Source organism: Aedes aegypti, chromosome 3 (genome assembly GCF_002204515.2).
Source record: "Aedes aegypti strain LVP_AGWG chromosome 3, AaegL5.0 Primary Assembly, whole genome shotgun sequence".
Lineage (NCBI taxonomy): Eukaryota > Metazoa > Arthropoda > Insecta > Diptera > Culicidae > Aedes > Aedes aegypti.
Window position 1 is genome coordinate 247297846 of NC_035109.1, and position 26061 is coordinate 247323906.

Here is a 26061-nt window from a genome sequence, read left to right on the forward strand (position 1 = left end):
TATTGATTATCACTAATATACACATCCAATAGCCGGAAAAATGCATAAGTCACATGTAAACTCTTTAAATTTTATGATATGACTGTCTTTTAAAGAAACCATTGTATGGATATTGAGATAACTCCCCTGTCCAAATTATATTCACATGAGGATGTCCAAAATGTATATTTGGTGTCCGAAATGTATAACAGACAAGCCGCTGAAAAACGCTGTTTTGGCAGCTAATGCTACAGTTTGTTAGCTTTTGCTCGTCAGAAACTCAAAGTACAATGAAACATGAAGCATATGACACATTCCACGCACATCTACGCCAAGATATCAAAAATTCAAACTCTGAAATATTTCCAAAGCTATGCAAAACATGAAAGACAATATGTTGAATTGTATAAAAAACATAAATTTGTTTAAAATAACAGTGAAAAACATACCTGAAAAGTTATATAAAGTTTATATAATTTATTGGTGAGAAATTGAGACATTAAACAACTTTTTTATAAAAGCCCTGTATCATAGTTTATCAAGTGTAATATGATTGTCTTATCCGTTAACTAGAAGAGTATTAGATGACATTGTTATGTGCGGGTATAATTTTTTCAAACGAATTATTGGTTCTTTGAAAACGTATTTTTTCAAATAGTCACATTATTATGGTGTCGCGTTACGAAAATTGCCTTATTTTTGGCATTGTAAAATAAATACTTCTTATAGATCTGTTATATTTTGGATTCTCTTCCTACTCGTCAAGACACGCGTTTCCATAAAAAAAGATTTAAAATCGAACCATTCTTCGAGAAGTTACACTAGGTGCAAAATTTTGGTGTCGCGTACCGTAATTTTAGCCGTAAATTTTCAGGATGAAACTACAAATTTCAAAATGCTCGTTCTCAGCAATGCTACAACCGATTTTCGAAATTTTTGATTTTTAGTAGTTGGAAATAGTTATACTAGCATTCAGCGTTGGTGCCACCCCACTAAAACCCTCCCCGTTTTTGTAAAACGTGGGTATGTCTGCTTTATCTTGTTTTTCACTCAAATCTGATCAAGTAGCTCTGGTTTTTAATGAACGCGTTGGCTAGTGACCCAAATCTTATCAGACAGGTGCCGACTAGTGCAGGAATAGTCTCTTACATATTGTGGAATACTTGGCTTCGATGGTAAACAACGTGGTTCTCCAGCGTATAATCCGGAAGATCCGTAAAAATGGTCAATTCATGAAAATAATCCAAGACAGTTTTTTTTTGCAAACTCATCAGAACTCCTCATAATAAAACGCAATAGATTATTTGAATTGTTCATGGACCTGGGTGGTCACAATAATGGCCTCTGGAAGATCCGGAACATCCGTAAAAAAGGTCATTTCGTGAAAATCATCCTAGATCACGGCGCTTTTTTTTCAAAACATATCAGAAATCAATTACTAAACATAACGGATGATTGGGATTGTTCTTGGATATAGGTGGCCACTACAGGCTCGGATTTGAGGGGGGTGCCGAGGGGGCAAATGCCCCGGGCCCCCCGATGAAGGAGGCCCCCCGAGAAGTGAATACTGTTCAATGAATTATTTTTACATTAATGATTAAAGATTTTAAATTAAAAATACAAATCCGATACCATTTCTAACAGAGATACAGTGGGATTCCGTTTTTGGCAACAAAGTTGAAATTTTCAGTTGCCAAAAACGGAACCGTGCCAAAATCGGAACCCATATTTCAAATTTTATTTTTCAAATATTGGTTTTGAAAGCATCATTACAATGTTAATATATCATTTTTATGGAATCATAAGGCGTTGAAACTTCGAAAAAGTTCACTTCGAAGCATTTTCCCGGAGGGTTATACTATGCTATGAATCTATAGCTCCGTAATATTAAATCTGGCAAACGATTTTCTGGTCGCGTTTTTACGCCTCAACGTCTTCAATTTTTTTAGAAGCTTAATGCATAATTTTTGTATAGGAGGGCCTTGTAAAACCAATAATCGCATAAGTGACTTTTATTGAAGAACTGGACATTTTCTTAAAACTATGAGAGAAAACGAAAAAAAAAATGTTTTCATTTAAAGACGTATCTGCGAATCAAAAGAGCTGGGTATTGCAAAACGGCATAACCTTTTTTTCTAATTAAATGAACATTTAAAATCAGTTCAACTTTTGGACTTAAGCGTAAAATTTGAAAAATTCGATGAGTTTAGAATTGCTCCTTCAATTTATGTTTCTAATAAAGTGAAGCATTTTATAATGAATGGTTGACAGTATCAAAAGGGCGAACATAAACATGAGAAGATGCATAAATGTCTTGTAATTGTGTAGAATTTAAGGTGAAGATGAATCGAAGCCAAAGTTCAAATTTTTAAGAGCTCGGATCTGGAGAAGCAAACATCCGTTTGAGCTGAAAACCTAATCGAATGCTTACCACCAGCTAGTGATCAATCGATTAAGTTTTCAGCTTAAACGGAAGTTTGCTTCTCCAGATCCGAGCTCTTGAAAATTTGAACTTTGGCTACGATTCATCTTCACCTTAATTTATACTTGAAATAATTTTTAACTCAGCTAGATATATGTTTTACACCTGCCTTATGAAATCAATTGAAATTTACAGGATCCTGTTATGAAACCTCAAGAACCTTAGGGGGAGATCCCCCAGTACCGGACAGCACCCAATACCGGACAAAGTTGAAAAATTGAGAAATCATGGTCCAATCAAAATAGTGTATTAGAAGAAAAGAAAGCTATTATGGAGACTAATGTTTGCGTAGAATAACACATCCTTGAAATATGTATGCCTTTTTTAAAAAGTAGAAAAGTTTGAAAATCTTAACAAATTTGACGTATCGCCTTAATTTTGAGCCTATTTAGTAATTATTTTGAACATGGAAAAAATACTTTGGATCACGCAAGCATGATCGAACCTAATCCTAATTTGATGGTATGAATGTATTTTGTACCATAATTGAACTAAATATGGACAACTTACAATTTTGGCTAAGAACCTCCTGTCCCCCAGTTTCGGACAGCTTGATTTGTTATATGATATATTTGTAATTATTGCACCAGTGTCTCAAAATACATTCATTTTTCATGAATTCCGTCGATCATGGTATCAAACATGCATTAAAATTAAGAAGAATAAGCATTCAGAACAATATCGTAAAATGTGCTATTTTTCATCATATATGAAAGAGGTTTTTGATGGACATCTTGCAAACGAATAAAAACTCAAATTGTTCTTGTAAATGTTGCAAATGCATTGAATTGGCACTAATATACTATTGATAAAGTAAAAGCATTCAATTATGTTCAAATTTACAGAATTCGAGGCGTTTCCACATCGTGTCCGGTATTGGGTGCCACCTTTCAAGATCGATCAATTTGGTACCAAAATATATCATCAAAATGCAATGTCAAAATTCATATTTATATTTTCAAATTTACTTTTGTACACTATAAAAATGATAAAACTTATCATAAATGGGTAACATGAGCAAATAAAACCAATATTTTTGGAATTATGAATATAGTGGCTTAAGTGTCCGGTACTGGGGGATCTCCCCCTATAGAAAATCTGCAGAAAAAACGCTTGAGCTCTGAAGCATCTTGCCAAGCATCCGTAGGATCTCGCAGAGCGTTCTCAGGATCTTGCTAAGGATTTTGCTATGAGTTAACATCTTGGAATTCCGCTGCGATGTTGCCGAAAATCCTCAAGTCTCCGATGAAAAAAATTAAAAGTTCATTATTAACGCTTCAATGGTATTATTGAAAATAAATTGTAGTTTGGACTGTATTCGCATTTGTCATGTTATTTAATGAAATTTAAAAAAAGTTATGATACACGACATTTTGCTGTACATATTTGTATCTATTATTGCGGTGTGTTTTTACATACGCAATGTATGTAAATCCATAATAATAAAGACAGCGAGACAAAATTTATGATTGTAACTCTGTGTGAATCATAGATTTTTCGTTGCTCTTATGTCGGTGCTGGTGCTTTGTTCGAACAAGCTGAACAAGAAGAACAGTGTTTTTTTTATTGTATCGCCTACTGGCAGACTCAAGTGGGCTGGTCACTTAATATGATTGCTTATGAAAAGAGGTTGGTCTTAAGTTGAGATACTGGTGGAGATTATTGGTGTCATGAAACGTTGCCTATGTATGACCAATGACCATTTTGAAGTAAATAAGCGCGTACGCGAGTGCTTAGTAGTTGGTGAGATTTGGGGAAACATCGACGAAAATGGAGATCTGGAATGTAATCGGTGTGGAGTTGACATGCTTTTCAAGTGACTAAAGTAACAGACACGATAAAATTTACAAAAATTTACAAATTTTAATGGTATTGAAAAATGTTGCCAAAAACGGATCCATTTTGTTGCCAAAATCGGGGGGTGCCAAAATCGGAGCATGCCAAAAACGGAGCATGCCAAAAACGGAATCCCACTGTATTATGACATGAGATTATGTTTTTTTAGGTGAGTAGCTAATTCAATACGAAGTTTGTCTCATTTTTCCAGTTCCAATGAAAATCCTCTCTAATGAAAATCATCAAGGTTATATCAAAAACTTTAAAACTTTTCGCGGATTAATAATAGCAAGCTGTCGCAACTTTTTGGAGAGAAACTGTCAAAATTACAGTGCTCTTTGTCCTGGAATGATCTTGAAAAGACGAAGATACTCGATAATTCGTGGATTTTCCTGATTTCGCTATCACGATACTGAAGCAGCTATTCTATCTGAAATCCTACCGGAATTTCGATATTTCCATATTCTACTGTAGTCTTTTCCATTTGTATTTGTATATATTTGTATTAATATTTTCTTTGTTTTCTTGTAATATATCAAATTTTACTAAAAGCTTAGAATTAACGACAGTTTTGACCCAAATCCACATATTTCGTTTGAATATAGCAATATTTATAGAGTTTAGAATATATCATAATTTTGGCCATAATCTACAGAATTTTTATACAATTATATTTTCCCCGATTCTTAAATTATTAGCTTATAGATTATCAAAGTAATTTTGCTATGGTCTTTGCAGGATTTCCGTTTGATAGGCTATTTACAGATACTAGAGCATCATCTGCAAGTTATCTAAGTGTCCATAGTTCTTCCAAACTGTTGTTAATATCTGGAACATTAAAAGTATAAAGCAAGTAACTAAGACTTTAGCCTTGGGCACTAGGCCATCCCTTATTTTTCGAAAATGCGAAATGTTTTTAGTTCTTTATTGTAAAGTGCTCGTTTTGGTAAAAACAAAATCAGGTGTAGGGGGACATGGGGCAAGAAGGACACCTGGGGCAAAAGTGCAACCTCTAATTTCACGTAGTTCAAATCAATTTTTTGATGTTCAACGCAGGATAAGTATAAATTGAGTACTAATTGAGGGTTGTGTACATATGACAGTTAAAAATGTTTAGTACAAAAAATTAAAAAAATGTGTTTAACTCACCCACGCAAAATATGCGAAATATTATAAGAATGTAAAACTGGAAAACAAGGTTTGACTCCCAATAAATAGAAAACATATTGATTTTCCCGCAAAGTATCGATGATTGTCAATTGTTTAATATTGCTGTGAGTAAATTTTTTCGAAAAAGTTCTTTTGACATTAAATTTTACATATATAATAACAGTATGTCTTATGGGGCAAGAGGGACACCGCAATTTTTTCATATAAAATCAAATGAACTTTTATTTTTCCTGTTTAATATTGCATTAAATCAATTCTTCCTACTAAATAAAATCAAAATAAACCATCTTGGACATTCAAAATGGTTTTTAAAAAATTTTACTATTATTGTTACAGTCAAATAAGATGAAAACTAAATTAATTTCGTAAAATTACTTTTTAACTATAAGTCAACTTTATCCATCAGTTTTTATCTTTACTTACTCTACAATTTATCGTTTAGGCAGGGAAATAATAACCTACAAAATTTGTGGCATTTTGCTTTGGTGGTCTTATTGCCCCATACGAGTGGCACTCTTCAGTGTTAATAGACTCACACTCAAAATCTCAATCAATACGCTCTCCCGTGAGAGCAAACTCATTAATGATCTGATCCGCAAATCTCACGCTTGAAATTTTGATGCAAAATCAACTCAATCAACTCAAACTGTAAAAAATGATTCAGTCGCAAAACCCGGCAAAAACTCGCAAAACCCGAATGTTGTTGTTAGAAAGGATTAACATAATTTTACCAGACTAACAAGAAAATATTGCCGTGTGTGAGTAAACTGTGGAAATACGAGACAATGAGTTAAAAAGGTAAGCCAACTCATCTATGATTTTTTGACTGCTGAGTTGCATGATTGACAACTCACGCATGAAAAATCTCAAGCGTGAGTTGTGAGAAATTGAGTTTTTTACAACACTGGCACTCTTGCCCCGTGCCTCGTTTAAAAACCTCATAAGAAGGGACATTTTCAAAAATCTCAAATCATCATGTGTTTTCTATATTTTTGAAATCTATCAATAACATCATTTAGAACAAGAGGTGAGCTTGCCCCTACACTGGATAATCTTCAAAAATTGTGCTAATCAACCATGATTTGAACCTATATATCTTAAGGTGTCCTTCTTGCCCCCAGCCCCCCTACATGAACCTCGTGCGCAAATCGTGCTCGCTGCTCTAGTGCACGCTTCGTGACTGCGTTTGTTTTCTTTGTAGTTGTTGATTTTATGTCAGCGTGCACTGTAATAAAGATGTACAAAGTATAAAATATTATTTTAGTAAGTAAGTTCCTGTCAATTTGTCAAATCCGGTAAAAATAACCTTATTTTTCTTTATTTTCAACATTTACCCTATTACGTGGTACTGGCCAAACTAATAACTTGTTTTAAACAATAAAAATCTATTGAACAAAGCTAGTTGATATAACATTCACAATTACAAAGGAAATAAACTTTTATGATGACTATCAACGCACACAGGAGAATGTGTAACTAGTGGCTGTTTATACCCATGTAGCGTGCACTAGAGCAGCAAGCTCGATTTGCGCACGGGGTTCATGTACATGCTTTCCGAAAATCTTATTTTCGTAATACTAAGCTTTCCCGATCATTTTGTACCAAGGGCCCCCGTAAAGAGATCTGACCCGGGCCCCCGAAGCCCAAATCCAGCACTGGGCCACTATAAAGCTCCTTAGAGGATCTGGAGCAACAGTAAAAAATGGTCATATCGTAAAAATCAACTTAAAAACACGTAGTTTTTTTTTTCAAATCTTCTGGATGTCTTGTCATGACATTTACCTATGTTGACAATCATCCTTTACGTTGTACAATAATGAATTTGATTAATTTTGCAATAAACTTCGGTGATCAAGGTAATCATTAATTTCAATTCAAATTATACTTCTTCTTTCTGGCGTTACGCCCTTCCTGGGACAGAGCCTGCTTCTCAGTTAAGTGTTCTTATGAGTACTTCCACAGTTATCAACTGAGAGCTTTCTTTGCCAAAGTTGCTATTTTCACATTCGTATATCGTGTGGCAGGTACGATTATACTCTATGTCCAGAGAAGTCAAGGAAATTTACATTACGAAATGATCCTGGACCGACCGGGAATCGAACCCAGACACCTTCAGCATGGCTTTGCTTTGTAGCCGCGAACTCTAACCACTGGGCTAAGAAAGGCCCCGAATTATACGTATATAACAAATTTTATATGTTCTATAATTATGATTTTTTACGTGTTAAAAAACGCACAGTGGTCTAGGATGATTTCTACGACCAGTTTTGCGGATCTTCCAAAGGGAGTTGTAGTGGTCCACGGGGAGTCCTGATTGGATGATTTTATAAATTGATATTTTTTTATGAATATTGCGGATTTTCCAGTGATCCAGGTTGTTTACCATTGAAGCCAAGCAGTCTCCAACATGTGTGAGGCTATCTTTTCACTGATTGGCACCTTTCTGATAATATTTGGGTCGCTTCTCAAAACCAGACCTAAAACCAGAGCTATTTGATTAGCTTTGTGCAAAAAAAGAAACATAGGGAAAGTGTACCAGTTATAGCCATAGTAGTTCCCTATTTGGCCATGTGTAAAATTCTAATAACTTTCACATTTGAAATCTTTTTGAATGTTTTTACATTAAGATATATGTTAAATCTAACTACTTCAACACACAAACATTTCCAAAATTTGAAGACATTAATGTAATCACGTATGACGAACTAGGAAACAACTATGTCCATTACTGGTACACCTACCCTATTTACCTCTCATAAAAACGTGGAAGGTTTCAGAAGAATTGCGCCAACGCTTAAATCTGGTACAACTATTTCCTTTCAATGAAAGCTCAAACAATCGGTTGAATAATTGAGGAACTGAATTTTATGAGTTAAAATGTATTCACAGTTTCGCCTCATAATATGATTTAATAACTCTTCTGTGCGGCAGAATTCCATGATATTCAGATCACTATTTTGAGACCATAAACGTTCTTAACAATTTTCCTAAAACATGATTCTCAAAATACTACATGGCTACGTTGAATTTTATTGGCCCAATATCTGTTTCACGGGCCCAGATAGCCGTAGCGGTAAACGCGCAGCTATTCAGCAAGACCAAGCTGAGGGCCGTGGGTTCGAATCCCACCGGTCGAGGATCTTTTTGGGTTGGAAATTTTCTCGACTTCCCAGGGCATAGAGTATCTTCGTACCTGCCACACTATATACGCATGCAAAAATGGTCATTGGCATAGTAAGCTCTCAGTTAATAACTGTGGAAGTGCTCATAAGAACACTAAGCTGAGAAGCAGGCTCTGTCCCAGTAGGGACGTAACGCCAGAAAGAAGAAGATCTGGTTCAATTACACCCCTGTGCCACAAAATTCTGTATCCTTCAGATCACCATTAGTAAATCATAAACACCTGCACACGCTATGTCTGAACCAGCAGATTATAAAAATCGAATGTACATCGGATATTTTCATCATCTTCAAAAAATGATCAAAGGAATAGTTAAAAAAAAATTAATCCAAAAAAAAGTGCAATTACTCCACTGTACAGCAGCTCTACATATTTTTCGTCCCATCATTAGGAAGCTTTTATGCTCGTCTACAAATTTCTGAAACGATATTCTTAAAATAATTTATTGAATCTTTTCAATAATTTTACCCATTTATCAGATCCATTAACTCCACTGTGTTATTGAATTTTGGGTAGTTCCGACAACCATAAACGTCTGCTTGTCAACTTTGCCGAAAGCATACTTTTGAAAGTACATCGTTGAAAGGTTTACATAATTTTATTTTACAATCAAAATCAATAATTCTAACATGTATCAAAGCTCAAGATTATTCGCACCGCCATCCGAAAGCATTGTACCAGAAACATTCTAAAAAAATCACAGAAATATCTAAATATTATTGCAAAGAATTTAATCAAATTTATATGGTGACCACAAGCGCCATCTACGCTTTTACAAAGCCCGACATTCTCAAAAGGTTACACAGAAAAATTAAATTAATTTTAACCAGTGTCGGATCAAATTAGCCCACTGTGAGGCAAAATGTCGAATGTATTAAACAAATAACAATACTAGATATACATTTTTTCTGTATTCTGAAAGCAACATTACCGATTTAATCAATACAAATAAAAAATGCTTTGTGCGTAACGCGACACCATTTGCAGAACCCTGTTGGAAGATAAACGTAACGCGACGCTCATAAAATGAAATCAATGATTTCTGCAATTATTCAATATTTCCTTCCAGTTTGAAGTCACACTCTGATTCTTATCAATACATAGAAGGATTGCCTAGAACAAATCCGGATTGTAAAAATTATAGCAGAGCAGATATAGGCGATTATAGAGTGATGTTTAAAAAAGTGCATTTCAGCGATGGTGTCGCGTTACGAAATGCAACTGCTTTTAATTACCATATATACAGTGTTATGTTTAAAAATGAATGTCACAACATCAAGTACATTTAATATGCAATATATAAAACCTGTTTAATCACATGGTCACAAGCAGTCTTCTAAGAGCATCCTTCTGCTCCCAGATTTAAACAAGCATGCTTTGAAATCATCTCAAAGCGCGGGATCGTTTTGAATCCTGAATTTTCTAATCTCAGCGTGCGTGATTCATGCATGCAAGGATTCAATCCCATGATTGAATCTTGCCATTACGCTTATAGGCAATCGAGTCCAGGTAAAATGCTCTTCATCTGGAATGCTTGACGTTTCATTGGGAATTAAGACAAATAGAACCTGCCTACCGAATATGAGAGGGAGTGATATGGAAGGCAATGAAGTTCAGCAAGTGAGGATAGAGGAGAAATGGTATCATACCACAGCAAAATTCCACTAGGTGCTTTTGGTCATTTCCACTCAAGGACAAATAAATCAAGACAAAGATTTGAAAGCTAGAGTTTCGTTGAATCCTGACATATTTCAACGGAAATTCAATCTAAATTGTCCTGATTCATAATTTATGTAAAGGAGCTCGAAGTCCCGTCTACATGTGAATTCATTACGTCAGGTCAGAATGTTACCAAAAATTATCTCTAGATTCCTGAAGCCGTTCACTAGAAACAGCTGTGATGATAAATTCCTGTCAGACAAAAGTTTCCAATAGATATGGAATAAAATATCAATGCTTACTCGATTCATTAATCCGGCTAACAATCGATCAAGGATTGAATCCTGGGATTCAATCCTCTCATACACGTGGCATGATTCATTGCATGCCTGGATTTGAGCAAAAGATGCGCGCGGAAAAAATCTTGTTTAGATGGCTTTTGATCTCAGCAGCTCTTGGAGTGGGATTTTTGGAAGACTGGTCACAAGGCATATTTCCGAGAACAGGCCTAATTTGATAATGAAAGTCGGTTCCTCGTGGTGTCGCGTTACGCTGGAATGTGTCATAAGTAACATTACGTAATAAAAGATAAGTATCTAATGTAGTTATTCGATCGCCGTTTCCAAACATACGCTTAGCCTGTCCAAAATACATTTACAGTCGAAACATTTTTTTTTAAATAGATTTGTTGTGAACGCAGTTTTAGAACAACTAAATTGGAAGAATGTTAAAAGATCTAAAATCGGATGAGTATTTATGAAGTTATGGTCAAACAAAAATGATCTTTTTAGTAAAAAGAAGAAAAATTTGGATAAGGCTACTTTTAACTAAGACAAATTTGTTTTTCGATAAACTCAATGTACTACGAATTTTCAAACATTTAGTTTTAAAGAGAATGATACTAAAAGCTTCAACATTGGTTAGAAAATAACGAAATTATGATGACTTCACTGAGGTCATATTTCGTAACTTGAAAATTCAACTTCAAGTCGATTGCGCCACCACCTTTAAATCTTAATATTTTTGGCTCAAAATTTGAGGTTTTGCTTTTGATGTAATTTGGATTTAGAAGAGCAGCTTCGTCTCAGAGGCTAATCAGGCTTAAAGCTTCTTCTCAGAAGAAAATTATGAAAGCTTTTTCTTACCATGGAAAGCTTCTCCTCAGAACCATGGAAACTTTCTTCTCAGAAAGATTCTCCTCAAGTGCTTGGGAATCTGCATTCAAAATCATAAAAAGCTTTTCTCCAGAAGCTTAGGAAATTTCTCCACAGAAGTTTGTAGAGCATGCACAAATGCTTGAAAAGCTTGTCCTCAAATGCTTCAGAAGATTGGGGAATCAGAATCATCAGAAGATTGGGGAAGCTTCTTCTCAGTTGCTTGTTCATGCTTCTCCTCAAAAACTTGTTAAAGCCTCTAAAGATTCAGAAATATACTCTTCAACAGATTGAAAAGCCTCTCCCAAAAGCTTGTGAAAGTTTCACCTCAGAGCTTGGGAAAGCTCTACGTCAAAAGATTGAAAAACTTCTTCTCAGAGGCGTGGGCAGCGAGTGATGGACTTCTGCTTAGAAGCTTAGGAAAGCTTATCCTCAGGAGCTTAGAAAGTTTCTCTTCAGAAGCGTTGGCAGCATTACTTAAGAAGCTTGGAAAGCTTCTCCTCAGAAGTTTGGAAGGCTTCCCCTCAAAAGGTTTCATCTCAGAAGTTTGAGAAGCTTTTCCACAAAACATAATCTATCAAGGTTTAAGTCGAACGATTGTTTACGGTTATTGCAAAACTCCTTTGAGTACAAGCCTTCTAATTTACCATCGTAACCAGTGACCTCTGGGAGGTTTGGGAATGAGATTCATACTGTAGCAAACTTAAGCAACCATAATCTTATAAGTTTTTAGTTGAACGAATGTGTAAAATTTTACAAGAACTCATCCAGATATTCGTCTTTAGATCCACAATCGCAACCAGTTAAATAATTTATTTACAGGGCAAATTCGACACTTCTTCAATTTAAACTTAAAGCTTGCTGAAATTATCTTTACATATGACAGGTCATTCACAAGGTTGAAATGCACGGTTCTAGGATTCGAAAACTGCAAATATTTTGGAAATGATCCTGCTACATATAAATACAAAAAACTTTCCAAGACTATTGTGTGATACACTGATAGATTGCTTCCAAATAGAATTAATATGTATGAGAGATTTAGCAGTTAATATAAGACGGTTTATGTTTTTCGAGAATTCCAACTTGAATTATTTTGAAGTATTACAACTTCTAAATAGCAAGGCCTATAGAATTGAAGGGAAATATTTACGATATTGACTAAAATAATAATGTTTTGCTGTTGGCAGGTCCATAAAAAATCACACATTTTCATGACTATCTAAGAAATCTGTCATAAAATCGACTGTCATAGAAGGACTGCATTTTGTTCAATTATATACATACTAGAAGGTGCTGGCAATTTAAGTTGAACTTTTTTTCATGCCTTAACACCACATTTTACGGTACCTGAAATTATAATTAGGTACCCGACCTGCTTCGTAAATGAAGGTTTCAGTATATTATGCATATTGCTGATGCAAAACCTATCTTATTTTTGAAGTAATCAGCTAGGGGTTCGGTACTGTGAGATTTATTTCTATTAGTAAAAACCGATGCGGATTTTCACTATCTGAGACGTTCTCGAAACCCAGCATTGTGCTGTGGACTTACATTCAAATTTCGCTCGTCGAAAGTATGGTGCACGTGTTTGGCACTCACCGGTTACGACGCCGCGCGAGAAAACTACAACGACGCCATTCAGCACTCACCATAACCCTATACAGTAGTTGGGTTTGTTTTGGAGCCAGTATTCAGCGAGGCGCGAGTGCTCCATTACCTACATGCGGAACGCCGCCACCATCAGCTTTGTGCACCGCAGCAAGGGGCTCTCATTGTTGATTGATTTGTTGCGTGTAACGGACGTCACTGTCGTTGGTTGGTTGTAAGTCTGGCGTAGTTTGATTCCAAATCGCTCTCGGTGGCACTAATGTTTGTTGCTATTCGTCGCGGTTCAGTTCACATTGCGAAAAGCTCTCCTGTCCGGTGCGAGTATGCTGAAGACTGCCTGTGTCCGTTTTGGGCGGTAGCTCATTCAAATCATCAGTGGGAACTTCCTCTCTGGTGCTATTACGAAACTTGGTCAGTGCTGTGGGTGGAATTTGGAGACCCCAAGGACGCCCTTGGTGATACAGTGATTGGTGCGTTTGGTGGATTTTTATCGTTCTTCAGCCTAGCAAGGCAAGTGAGATGATTAATATTAGGCACTGAATTAGGTTGTTTAGGTTGCTGAAGCGTGAATTTTACCACCTTGAGCAGCAGGTGAAGATTCAAACGTGAGCGGGAAAGACCACGCAGTGATACTTTTTTATGCGCATGAAGTTTTCCTTTATCTGGTTTGTTTGATTTTTGCCGAAGAGGTGCTGCTAGGTGAAAACGTACTTGAAGTGATGGCTTGTTGACTGTCGGTTAAACTAAAAGCGAAGGTTAATTGGATGCAATAAGTTTGCTAATTGATTAGCAGGAGTACCTCGCCGCATATTTCGTAGCTGTTCGTTCATAAGAGTTTGCTCATCTATCGGATATACACTACTATGTTAGTATGTCGGCTTACCTATCCGCAATCAGTGTAAGAGAAAATTCCTCTCGACTATTGCTAAATACCTTCACCGCCAATACAATGCTGTGAAAATTTCCCAAAAAAAAAAAAAACACAACACGACTTTGGATGCACAAAACCTTGAGTGAAGTAATTACAATGGGCGAAAAATAATACAAAGAGCCCCCTAGGTTACTTGAAGTCGACTTTCGCGTGAAAATTTCAACGGTGGCGGATTTAGGAGACATAGAGTTCAAAGAGTACCCTACTCACAGTTCCATAGGCAGAGATGATTTGTCTCGGCCTCGGCAACAAGTAGACATAGGAAAGAAAAGATCGGAAAACACGAATAATTGCACGTGGCTAGTGTGTGAGACGCCGAAGAAAACGGCGTGAAAGATGCTCTCGGTGCTGGTGCTAGGGTGAGAAGTTATCCCACGATTTATCCGTCATCCAAAGATGGTCTGATGAGCGACGAACCCCAACCAGGAGCCATTGTTCAAATGCAAAGAGAAGCAAAAAAAACTTCAAAAGTTTGCTGTATGTGAAGGAAGAAGTGTTCCACGACATAGCGCCGCGCCTATCAAAGCCATTGAAAACAATCGACCTAAGCTTTCTACTTGTGGTTTGGTTGTCGTGTGATTCGCCGCGTTAAGTAGCCCTCGGAGGGCTTAAATTGACGTAATTGACCTCAGGAGAGAAACAAAATAGCCGATAGCGTACAACACTTGCTGATTGCAGCCCCACTAAAGCTGATTGATACCACATTCAACAGGTAGGTTGTCATGTTTGATGGTGATTTCTGGTTGTCAACAAGCAGGAAAAGATGTGTCTGATGATAACTATCTAGTGGGAAACTGATAGAAAATAGCAATTGGGAAAAATATAATCATGCCATAATCATCATTTCATTCAAAAACAACCTATAAAATAAATCTAAACAAGAAATAGTTGAGTATAAATAATTAATTAGAAATTCAAAAAATAAAATGTTTTTTTTTTGCTGAAAAGTCGCAAATACATCACAATTTTTCTTCTTCTTCTTCTTCTTGGCAATTAACGTCCTCACTGGGACAGAGCCTGCTACTCAGCTTAGTGTTCTCATGAGCACTTCCACAGTTATTAACTGAGAGCTTGCCTTGCCAAAGTTGCCATTTTCGCATTTGTTTATTTTTTTTATTTTTTGCCTTTACTAAAAGCATCTTTTGAATGGTTCGACATTATGGATGTTGATGAATTTTGGAAATCTTCTACCAAAAACTTTTTAAGACAAAAATGCAAAACTAGCATTAAGAATAAGTCGTATTTTTCTTCCTTATCCATGGATCGCATCACCGACCAAATGTGACTTCCAGATCTATTCCTCCTTCACTAATAAACACTCTTCCCGTGGTGATTGTGGCCATGCAGTGGAAATCTCGGTATCTAGAAGCAACAATCAGTACACCCAAACATTCCCTCCCCTTCCCAATTTACTGTAAGGACTTGGCCGGCGCCATTAGTGATCAATAATATGGGATCTGCTATAATTGTACTTCAATAGTAAGCGGGAACTCCCACCCCTTACTGGTGCACGACGTAAGGCATAAGTACGATACGCATAAATACGATAGGCATAGAGTAAAGTGCGGCAAAAGTTCGAGTGGAGCAAGAGTTTCTTTTTAAGATTTTTAGCTCAATTCAAAACAAAACCCATAAATGTCATGGTGGTTCGAATGCTTTTCTAATAAGAGACTTTCACTCCAAATATCAATAAAATCGATTGAAATTGGGAAAAGTTATGGCTATTTGTTGTTTTTCGACTTGAATATTGTAATTTTGGTCAAACTTTCAATGCATGGAACCAAATAAAAATAAAATCTTTTTCAATATTTTATGTAAGGACGTTTCTAGCCCTATTGTAAGGGTATTTTGAGGTGTATTAGTTTTTGCATAGATGCTTGGAAAAAAATTTTGACCCATAGTGGGTCAAAAGTTCGACCCATGTATAAACTAACGGGAAAATTTGCAAATTCCCTGAAATCCACATATTACACAGCGTAACAAAAATCACATTTTTGCGTGTCTCAAGGATCAAAATATGTGTCTCTAGTAGATTTGGGGTTGTTGAATCTGGTGCCATTCTCAGAAATGTTCCAGCACGTCACAATTTTTAGCAACAGGTCGCCAAAGTTGTATAAAACACTGGTTTTATTAATGTTTACATGAAATTTAAAGTACAATTTATCATACTTTTTTGTAATCTAATCCACCAAACTTGCAATAGAGAACTTAAACTTTCATTTCAGACATAATTTGATTGAAATTGTGCGATTAAATTTCGTTTAAACCGATTTTTTCAACATGCTTGCAGTCTCCATACAAAATTCTTCGTTTCTTCTATATGGCAAAATACAACAATTCTCTAAACCATCAAAAAATAACTTTTCCGTATCGAAACTAATACAAACATTGATGATAATTATTGTTATACACATAAAGTTTGAATTCTGTGGCAAATTAAGCCAATATATTACCTTACAAGCTGGCAAACTTGCATGCAAGTTGACTGAAATAGTCATTTTTTGCATTTTCAACAGTGAATATCTCAAAAACTAGACGTGCTATGAAATTTATGAAAACGGCAATGGATTCAGCAACCCTAAATTAAGTGAATAGCGGTATTTTGGTGCTGGAGACAAAAACGTGTTCCGCAGTGTTATCTTCAAATTTAGCTAAATTTGCCTGATCGTGCAAAATATGTCACCAAAATTTTACATTTCCACTTAGTTTTTCGAATAACTGCTATTTTTGGGAATATTACAATTAACATTTGGACATTTTGATTATACCACTAATGGCATAATGGATGTTTGGCATAATGAACATTAGGCTTAATTCCCAAAATAAAAAAAAAAAAAAATTATGTGAAAAGTGAATTGACTTTTTTTTGGTAATTTAGGAGGGCTTTAAAGATCAAAAGTGTGTCCTTTGAAATACTATTGCCTTGCAATCGTCCCATAGTTGTGAATTCTTTGAGGTCAATTTCTAGGACAAAACTTGATTAAATGATTAGCACGAAAATGCTGGAAATTGGCTTCATTAGCTTTGTGGTAACTTCTGTGGCCATAGAGCAAAGCCATTCTGAAGGTTCGGTTTCAAGTCGATCGAGTATCCTAGGCCATGAAGTATAAACGTGCTCAGGTATCGTGCACAAATAGGAATGCAAAATGGCCATTTTGGCATAGCAAACATTTGAGGAGGTTAGAACACTAAGCTAAGAGCTTGGGTTGGGGCATAATGCCAAGAATATGAACCACGCTGTAACTGCTGCTCATATTTTGAGTTTGGTTGTACACATTGGCAAATTTTTCATCAGAGATTATCCCTTCTTTAAATTAAAGGCTGTTCTTTATAGTTATACTGTCGACACAATTGTTGGAGTTAGTGCTGCTACTGTTTTAATCAGATTTTTTTTCTTAAATAACCAAACTGTTCTTTCGAGACAAACTTATTCGAAAATATATGTCACTATTGCTCTTAATACTTCCATCATACATTTTCCCTTCTTTGAATCATAGGCTATTCTTTATATTTATAAGATCAATCTAATGACTGTAAGAAAGGAACCTTCTTTCAATAATATGCTGTTTTGTAGATGCTTGCTGTTCTAATAGTTATTGGAATTGTAGATGTAAATATTTTCATAAAAAATGCACGCCACGCTAAATGCTGAATACTCTGATATGTTAAATTGGAGCTTGGCTGTTAAATTGACTTTGAAATCAAAGTTTACTTTTCAAACTCGAAGAATTTCAAATATTTTCAAGGTGCTGTCGGCATATGTGGCTGATCAAAATTGTTTGAAAATCATCGAAATTTGTTGAGAGAAGAGGCAAAGCAACTGTTTTCATCACATTCAATTGATAAGCAGATTCGAAGTGGAAATGTAACGCTTTTATTGGCGTCACACTATCAGAATACTACTGTTGAAGATAATGTAACCTATTACAACATGAATTTTTGACTTGACTTTAGATTGTTGTCTTCAAGTTAATCATTTGCATTATAAGTACTAATAATTACATGGAAGATTTCCCTTCTTGAGAATTATCGCAATTATGCAAGAAAAATATAACAAAAAATGTCATATACTCACCAAACTAAACTCGTCCATCGCAAATATAAACAAAACTAAACTTTGCTCATCACAAATATAAATGGATACTTACAAAAATGGACTGTACTGGACTTAAGAATGATAACAATGTCCATGATGAAAATCTTCTTCCATATCTTCCGATAATGGATTCATTGTCAAATTTCATAAAACCGGAAATAGTAATTTACCCAGACAACCAAAAGTCGCTTAAAAGTTCACATAATAAGTCGTTAATTCATACTAATTACATCAAACCCGCAAAACACGGTGGATTAAATCGTCAGATTGATGAGTTTTCTCGCATAGAACGCCTTTTTTTCTGAGTTCTTTTGTACATTTTGTGTCGTCCCGTACAATCGTATAAAGTAAGTCAAATCAACATTTGTTATCATACGTTAAGTCGCATAAGCTCACAGGTTAGTTTAGTTCGGTAGAAAATTTATACTCTCGTATTGTATGCTATTATTCATCACATAATGTACGTAGATCACTTTTGTACGTAGAAGGCCTTTTAGCGTCATCTTATCAGTGAAATTTTGCACATGCAAAGCCTCCAGGTGATTTCGTTATACGTACATTTTGGTTGTCTGGGAACTTTTTTGAATGTAACTTGTAAAGTTTAGACAAATTTCAAAATTTGAAAAATATGTGATCTGTATCTCGATACCTCCCTAACTCGAAGTCCTTTTAATATAGAGTTAGGAAGAGTTAATAGTAGTTAAAGTATTCTAAATAGTTTCCAGTTTTTTTTTCAATAGTTTTCATTGTTACTTTTTATTTTTTATTGCTTTTATTAATTTATCAATTGACGTTTTAAGAATTTTATTTTATCGATTATTTACAATTTTTATAGGAATAAAGTTTAGGTTTTCATTGCTAGTTTCTTTGAGGTGCATTTATCATTGCTCAATTTTATAGATTCACTGGTATAAAATATATTTTGTGTGCGTTTTTTACCTTTTTAAAAAATGAAAGATATTCTGACTAAAATAATGTAACGGTAATAATATGTTAATATAAATACTGAACCGTACCAAAATCGAACCGTGCCAAAAACGAAACTGTATAAATAACAAATCAAGGTTGTTTGAAAATTATGAAAAGTACACCACAAAATTATGCTGAATTGTGACATGCGATGTGTACGCAACATACACAAGCACATACAGGATTATCACATGAATCCTAGGATTTTCATTTAACCATTCCTACTGGAATGCCACTGGAATACCACAATCCTCACTAGAAATCCAGGATCCACACTGGCATCTAAGAATCCACACTCAAAATCCCCACTGTTAACCAAATTCCCACACTTAAAAACAAGGATCCACACCGGAAATACAGTACCCATACTGAAATTCCAGGGTCCACACTGGTATCCAAGACCTAACACCGCAATCCTACACCCAAAACAAATCGAATGACGGTTTTCTCTCCTAGCGTATTAGGTGCTAAATCCTCCTATCGATGGTAAGAATCACCTACTATAAGTAGACGGGCGAACCCGTCTATTAAAATCGAGCATATTGGACTTGAAAATTCGAGCAGCAAATGGTCACGCAGCAAATGGATGGTGGTCATGTCAGAGGACTGGAATGAATATTACAATATAAAACGCTTTTTATATTGGTTATGTCACTTCTCCCCTTCCGTCGTCGAGTATGCACTGGTCTAACAAACGGAAGATCCCATGTTCAATTCCAGGTGGTCGTGGGAGAAGTTTATTTTCTCGTTGAAGCCATTCAGAACATTACGATGTACATGTTGATTCCGCTTAGCTACCCCATATACCCGATGCTCCAAGGCTCTGCCATAAGAAATTCGCCTTCAGACACCAAAATATGAAAAACAAAAAAAAAATCATTGAAACTGGATTCGAAACCGCAACCTTCAGATCCACAATCATAAACTTACATCACACGCCTATCACCGTTTCTTGTATATACATCATGGCATCTTCAGCCATCCATTTTGTCTAAAAAAATACATACAAGTAACTGATCATAAAATAGATCACTTGATTAGTGCTGCGAGTAGTGTAGAATGTAGTCATTATTTTAAGAGCTACCCAAACATAGGGGAAAAACTACCGCTTAGTATAGTTATAACAAGTTTTTCATTATGAATTATTTTTGTTATCCATGAGAAGACTTTTGTTATCAACAAATTTAGAGCAATCAAATCAAAAATACCATCGAATGGAGAATGTTGTCAAATGTTTGTAATCATCTTTGGATCTTGTCAGCAAAAAGAAGAAAAACTTTAGAATAGTTTTTTTTTTTTGTTAAAGTGATTTCATCTTCAGTTGCATATTTTGAGCCAAGATCTTATTAACTACGGTTTATCGAAAAGTAGCTTCTGACTTTTTGTTATTTTAAATGGACTTAAGCAATTTTTCCAGCAAACGCTCCAAACGCACTCACCGGCACTCATCCAAGGGTGGTACTGGCGGCTCTTTATTGCTATCCCAACGTGTCGGTGGTTCTAAAATGTAAACAACCATACAAAATAACGACCAAACAATGGTGAAGGCGTAATTAATTTTCTCGCAAACATCTATTTTGGGAATTTAGCAGAATTTTCTGATTAAATTGCCAACAGCGAACTGCAGTATCACGTAGCAAATAACTGCTGGCTAACAATTTCTTTCAAGCGCATTGATTACCTGTAATTTTGCGAGGAATGATTTTTACTTCTCCGCGTTAAGCCTTAAAATTGGTTCTGGACTTAGGTTGGCGGCTTTTCAATTTTACTCCCAGTTGACAGCCGCCCTCCACCCTTGCACTCATCGCGTTTCAGATCAATGCAATGGTAGCCTAACAACTGTAAACCCAGTAATCTAGTGTGAGTAAACTTCAATAAATGTAATTATGAAGGAAAACAAATTCGTGCTAGGTGGAGCTGAACAATTTCTCACCTTTCGCACCCGGCCAGCCCAACCCGCTGGCATCGGCTTGATTGCACCTCGCTGTGTGTTATTAGATCACCACTTGTTTGCTGGGCCGCTGGAGCTCACTCAGTGCGAAATTGTTTCAAAGTATAATTAATCCGCCATTGGCTGCTGCACGTTTAAAGGTTGATCAAATTTCAATGTCTTTCTGCAAAAAAAAAGAGTTTCTCGGGCGTGAACCCCATCATTGAAAGCCGTGCATTAAAACGTTTTATGACATGGAAAGTTGGAAAACTGTCTGATGTTTGCCAAAATTATAAACTCTAATTGTCTGTGGTTCGATTCATGGAGCGATAATCGCTATTTTGAGTGCCACAGACTGTTTAGTAGTGTTTTCCATTTGGTCAGTCTTACAAAGTTGATCACCTTCACAGTCCACCCAGTATCACTCCTGAGACGGTTAGTATGACAAATCAACCACCCACGCGTCCAATATGTGACTGCTAATTCGAAACGGATCAGCATTTTACGAGAGCAAGCAATAGAACTACTGATGACTCGTTTGAAAAGATGATTCTCAGCTTCTGATCACACCATCTTTTTCTTGACGTTACGTCCTCACTTGGACAAAGTATGTTTCTCATTAAGCTGAGCACTTAGCACTTCCATTGCTAGTAACTGCGAGCTTTCTTTGCCAAACAATACGATGATACCCTCGGCCCAGGGAAGTCAAAGAAATTCCCATTACGAAAAGATCTTGGAGCGACTGAAATCGAACCCAGACACCTTCTGCATGACTTTCCTTTGTAGTCTCTGGCGTTACCACTAGGCTGAGGAAGACCCCCACCATCCACGAGATGTTTATTTGTTAATGCGATGCGGTTTGGTTATAAGTGCCTACAGCTATTGGAGTGCGTAATTGGATGGATATGGCTCCGTGGACTGACTACCCGAGTAGAAGTGGAAATATAATTGTGTAAGTGTACGCAGTATACCCACAAAATGTCAAAATTAGGTCTACAACACAATATATGATCAACACATGCGTTTATGTTACTGGCAAATCTAAAACGATTTTCTTAAGTATTCTACCTCATTATTTTTACCCGAAAAATTAAATTTTTGTTCGGGTATGTATCGTTCTCAGACTCGCTCACATAATCGTTTAACTTGCAATCGATATTTAATTTTGTTTGACATATGATGTCATATTCTTATGATGTCAGATGTTTTGTGGGAGCAGTTGAGTTCGCACATCTAAAAGTGATTTGAAAACAATCAACAGTGACATTGTTTACAGCAGTTTGCTACTGCATACTTTTGAATCAAGAATGAACGACGAGCTTTCTCAATTTCAACAGGTTTTGTTTTGGAGTGTATCTATATAGAAAAATGTTACGAGCTAACTATTAACATTATATCATCATAGCCAATCGAGATTATCTCCATATTATAAAACGGCATTTGATTCCTGGGAAATATTGGTTCAATAAGTGGATTGTGTGATAACGGAAAGCAAATTGTTCTGCACACAGTTGATATAAGTGCCGTGAATCGCTGGTTGTTTATGAGGAACCAGATAAGATTGGCATGGAGTTCCTTGCACGTTTGCTCTTTGCTCCAATGACCATATATGGTATTTCGTGGATAGAAAGCTGAGAGCTTCTTGGCTACGCTAGAAGTGATAAAAATGTGGAGTTTTTCTTTTATTATTCAATTAAGGATTCATCGTGGCAAAACGCCAGGTGGTTATTTTTTCTTCACGTTATTTCTTCAAGAATTTCTTCATTTCCATAAGGTCTACTTTAAGGTTTTTGTTAAATATATCTTCAAGAATTCAACTGAAATTTGTCTAAGGATACTTCCATAAATTAGTGAAGAGAGCTAAAGATTGATGTTCATTTCCCTAGGCATTCCTTCAAGATTTTTGTTGAAGGTGTTGGGGATGGTACACAAATTACGTCACGCTAAATTTCGACTTTTTTGACCAACCCCCCCCCCCCCCCTTTGTCACGTTTTTTGTATGAGTCCTTCAAATTTTTTGTAAGGCTTGTCATGCTTGGCTTGACCCCCTCCCCACCCTTGGAGCGTGACGTAATTTGTGCATGACCCCTTGTCAAGTATTATATCAGGAATTCGTTTGAAGATACCCCTATTTTTCCAAACCATTTTAAAGGAATTTCTTGATAGATTTCTTCTGAAATGTTTTAAAAACGTCAATGAGTTTCTCCGCAAATTCATTGAGTTTATCTTTCACGATGTTCCTTAAAACTTTCTTCAAAATTGTAGATCAAGTTTGCTTTGAAATCACAACCTGTAATTTCTCTATGAGAATGAACCACTCCGTAAATTCAAGCACGGAGGTACTTAAATAAACATAGCAGTATCTTTTCGCAATGAGAATACTCAACTTTCCAGGGAAAAGAGTATATTTGTGCTTACTACACTGTATTCAAATGGAGATTTTGTCATTCGGCAAATAAAGCTCTCAGTTAATAACTTTTGCAGCGTTCATAGAACAGCGTTTGTTTCATCTATAACGTACAGGTTCAATTCTATACTTCCTAAAGATTTTTAAAGAATTGTCATGAAAATAATTCAAAACAAATTCTGAAATACCTACGGAGTAGTTGAGCAGGAATCTCATGAACATTTAGAATTCACACCATAATTTTTTGCAATGATTCTTGCAGTAATTCCATCTAGGTATTTCAAAAGATTTTGTATGTATTTCTATTGAATTATTGTAGAATTTTCAAATACAAATCATTCTACCAGATATTACGACAGGAATTCTTTGAGTTACATAGGCAGAAACTATCAATTCAAATAATTCACGCATTTCTAAAGGATTTGATACAAAACGGTACTTGTTTTAATTAATTTTGAATCGTGGTTTACGGCTAACCAGCCGAGTGGAAAGTTTCTCATTATAATGCGATTAGCATACATCTACTTGCGTTTTGAGTTGGAAATTCTCTAAAACTTGAAGTTGACTATCACGTTGATCACCTTTCGTATTTATGCATTCTGTGTGTAAGTCGAATTGATTACCAAGTGTACTAAAGAGACTGGTTACATTGTCGTAAGACGTTCAACTCTCGCATAACCTGTGATCTCGCCCTAAAAGCCATTGGTAACCAAGTGTGTAGCTCCTTGTTTCTAAGAAAATGAATGGCCCAGGAAGAAAACTATCACCATTGGGCGATAGAGGAGGATATTCTCTTCATCGTAGCATTGTTGAATAACGCGTAAATCCATTCGTTTGCACGGTAACAACAAGCTACATACTCGGTTACCAATGGCTTTTAGGGCGAGATCACAAATTATGCGAGAACTTATGTAACTTGACTTTAATCTGATGTACCAAATTTTCATACCGTAACTTTTAACCACCGTCTCATTGCAATCGCGCGATTATAATTGAACTGAAATTATAATTATCATATCAATCAACAATTGTGCTTCCCTGCAAAATCTTAAACACTATCCATTATCTTTTCTTTCTTTGCAGCAGCCGGTGATACCGGTACCACACGCCGTAAGCGATTTCATCCACTGCGTAACTTGAGGCGAATTTTCCGACGTCGCACCGTTTCGTCAGCCGATGCCACACCTCGTCAGTTGCTGGCCAAGAGTCAAACCCATATTCACTTTGCAACGTCGGGTTGCTCGACCACGGATGCCACACTGCCCCGAACTGGCCTCGGGGTGCCGATCACAATTCGGGCCGACTCGGGTGGTGGTGGTGGCGGTGGGAGCGGTGGCGTAGGAGCCGGATTCTACAAACGGGAAACTTACCGCCTTCGGGACGCCGATGACCTAGACAAGGAGATGTCCGATTACCAAAGGAGCCTCAGCGAAGGCCGTCTGGTGGATAGGTGAGTGTCGTTGTAGTATGAAAATTGTGTTAGGGTAACATGGGGTAATGCGCCCCTTCCAAGCAATAAGTCTCTTTTTGATATGTCATCTCTTCCCGAGGGTTTAGGGACAAAAGGTCAAAAGACAGAAGGTAAAATGGACAAAAAGTAAGAAATGATTCGCTTGGTGGGAATTTTTTATTTTTTAATTTTTTATTTTATTTATCGCCAACTTAATGCAAATTTTTCTTTCCTTGCGAAAATTTCGAAATCCTTCAAGCACAGTTGGTCGTTTTCAAATCTTTTTTTTTTAACATCTTCATTATGACACCAAATTAATAAAAAGAACATATGCAATATATGCAATACTTGTACATCCTCAAAAAGGTTTATCCAGCATTAAAAACAAAATCTTGCACACTATGTGATTTTGTGTGGCTGTGAACAAAATTTACATTGATTTTCAAAAAACAAAAAAAAATGCTCCAAAAAAGTGTATCTATTGGAAAAATGGTATGTTACACAAAGTAATTTTTTCTATCCATTTTTGAATCTTTACCAAATACATACATCTTCAATGATAAAGATTACCATTTTCTGCTTACATTACTTCAAAATAACAGTATGGCCCATAAAAATGCGAAAATTGTTTGAACGAGAATTAATCCTTCAACCAATTCAGTAGTTACTCTAGGCGATTTTCCAAAGATTTTGACAGAGTTTCTTCCGAGGAAAACCACAAAGGTTTATTGCAGAGTGCGCTTAACCTTTCGTCAGTCGCTCAAAAAAAAAGTTACACCAGCGGTCGCATGGTGTACTGAGTACACGCGGAGCAATTTGGATTGTAAATCTAAAGCTAGGAAAGATAGAGTATTGATGTCTTCGGCAAATATCCTCAGTTCAACGGTACCAATCGGTCAGTGGACAAATGAAACTTTGAAAACATCCTATCCTTCCAGTGCACACTGGGCCAGGAGCAGAATTTAGCCAGACAAAACCTCTAGCGCTTTAGGAGTGCATTTTTTCGGGTTGGTGTCAAAGGAGACTTATCTCGAATTTGTTTGTTCTTCAATTTGATGATAAAAGTAAGCTGGAAATTTCGCCGCATAGGTGGCGCTGCGATGCAACCTTTTTTGTTTTGCATCCTAGAGCTTTCGCGTCTTCGGCAATGTTTTAGAACGTGTAAAAATACGACAAGTTGTCGAAGACACCAAAGTTCTAGGACTT

At 36.2% G+C, this 26061-nt stretch overlaps 1 protein-coding gene across 8 annotated transcripts in view; it reads left to right on the forward strand.

Moving 5' to 3' along the window:
• Positions 1 to 26061, forward strand: part of LOC5565208 (serine-rich adhesin for platelets) — a 306053-nt gene that overhangs the window by 206579 nt on the left and 73413 nt on the right. For 6 of the 8 annotated variants that reach the window (XM_021849621.1, XM_021849626.1, XM_021849622.1 and 3 more), the window contains one exon: positions 24489 to 24855. In XM_021849621.1, the coding sequence (XP_021705313.1) occupies positions 24489 to 24855 (367 nt within the window). Of the gene's footprint in view, positions 1 to 13192; positions 14716 to 24488; positions 24856 to 26061 lie in introns of those variants that run through there. The other 2 variants (XM_021849629.1, XM_021849625.1) reach the window with 2 other exon arrangements.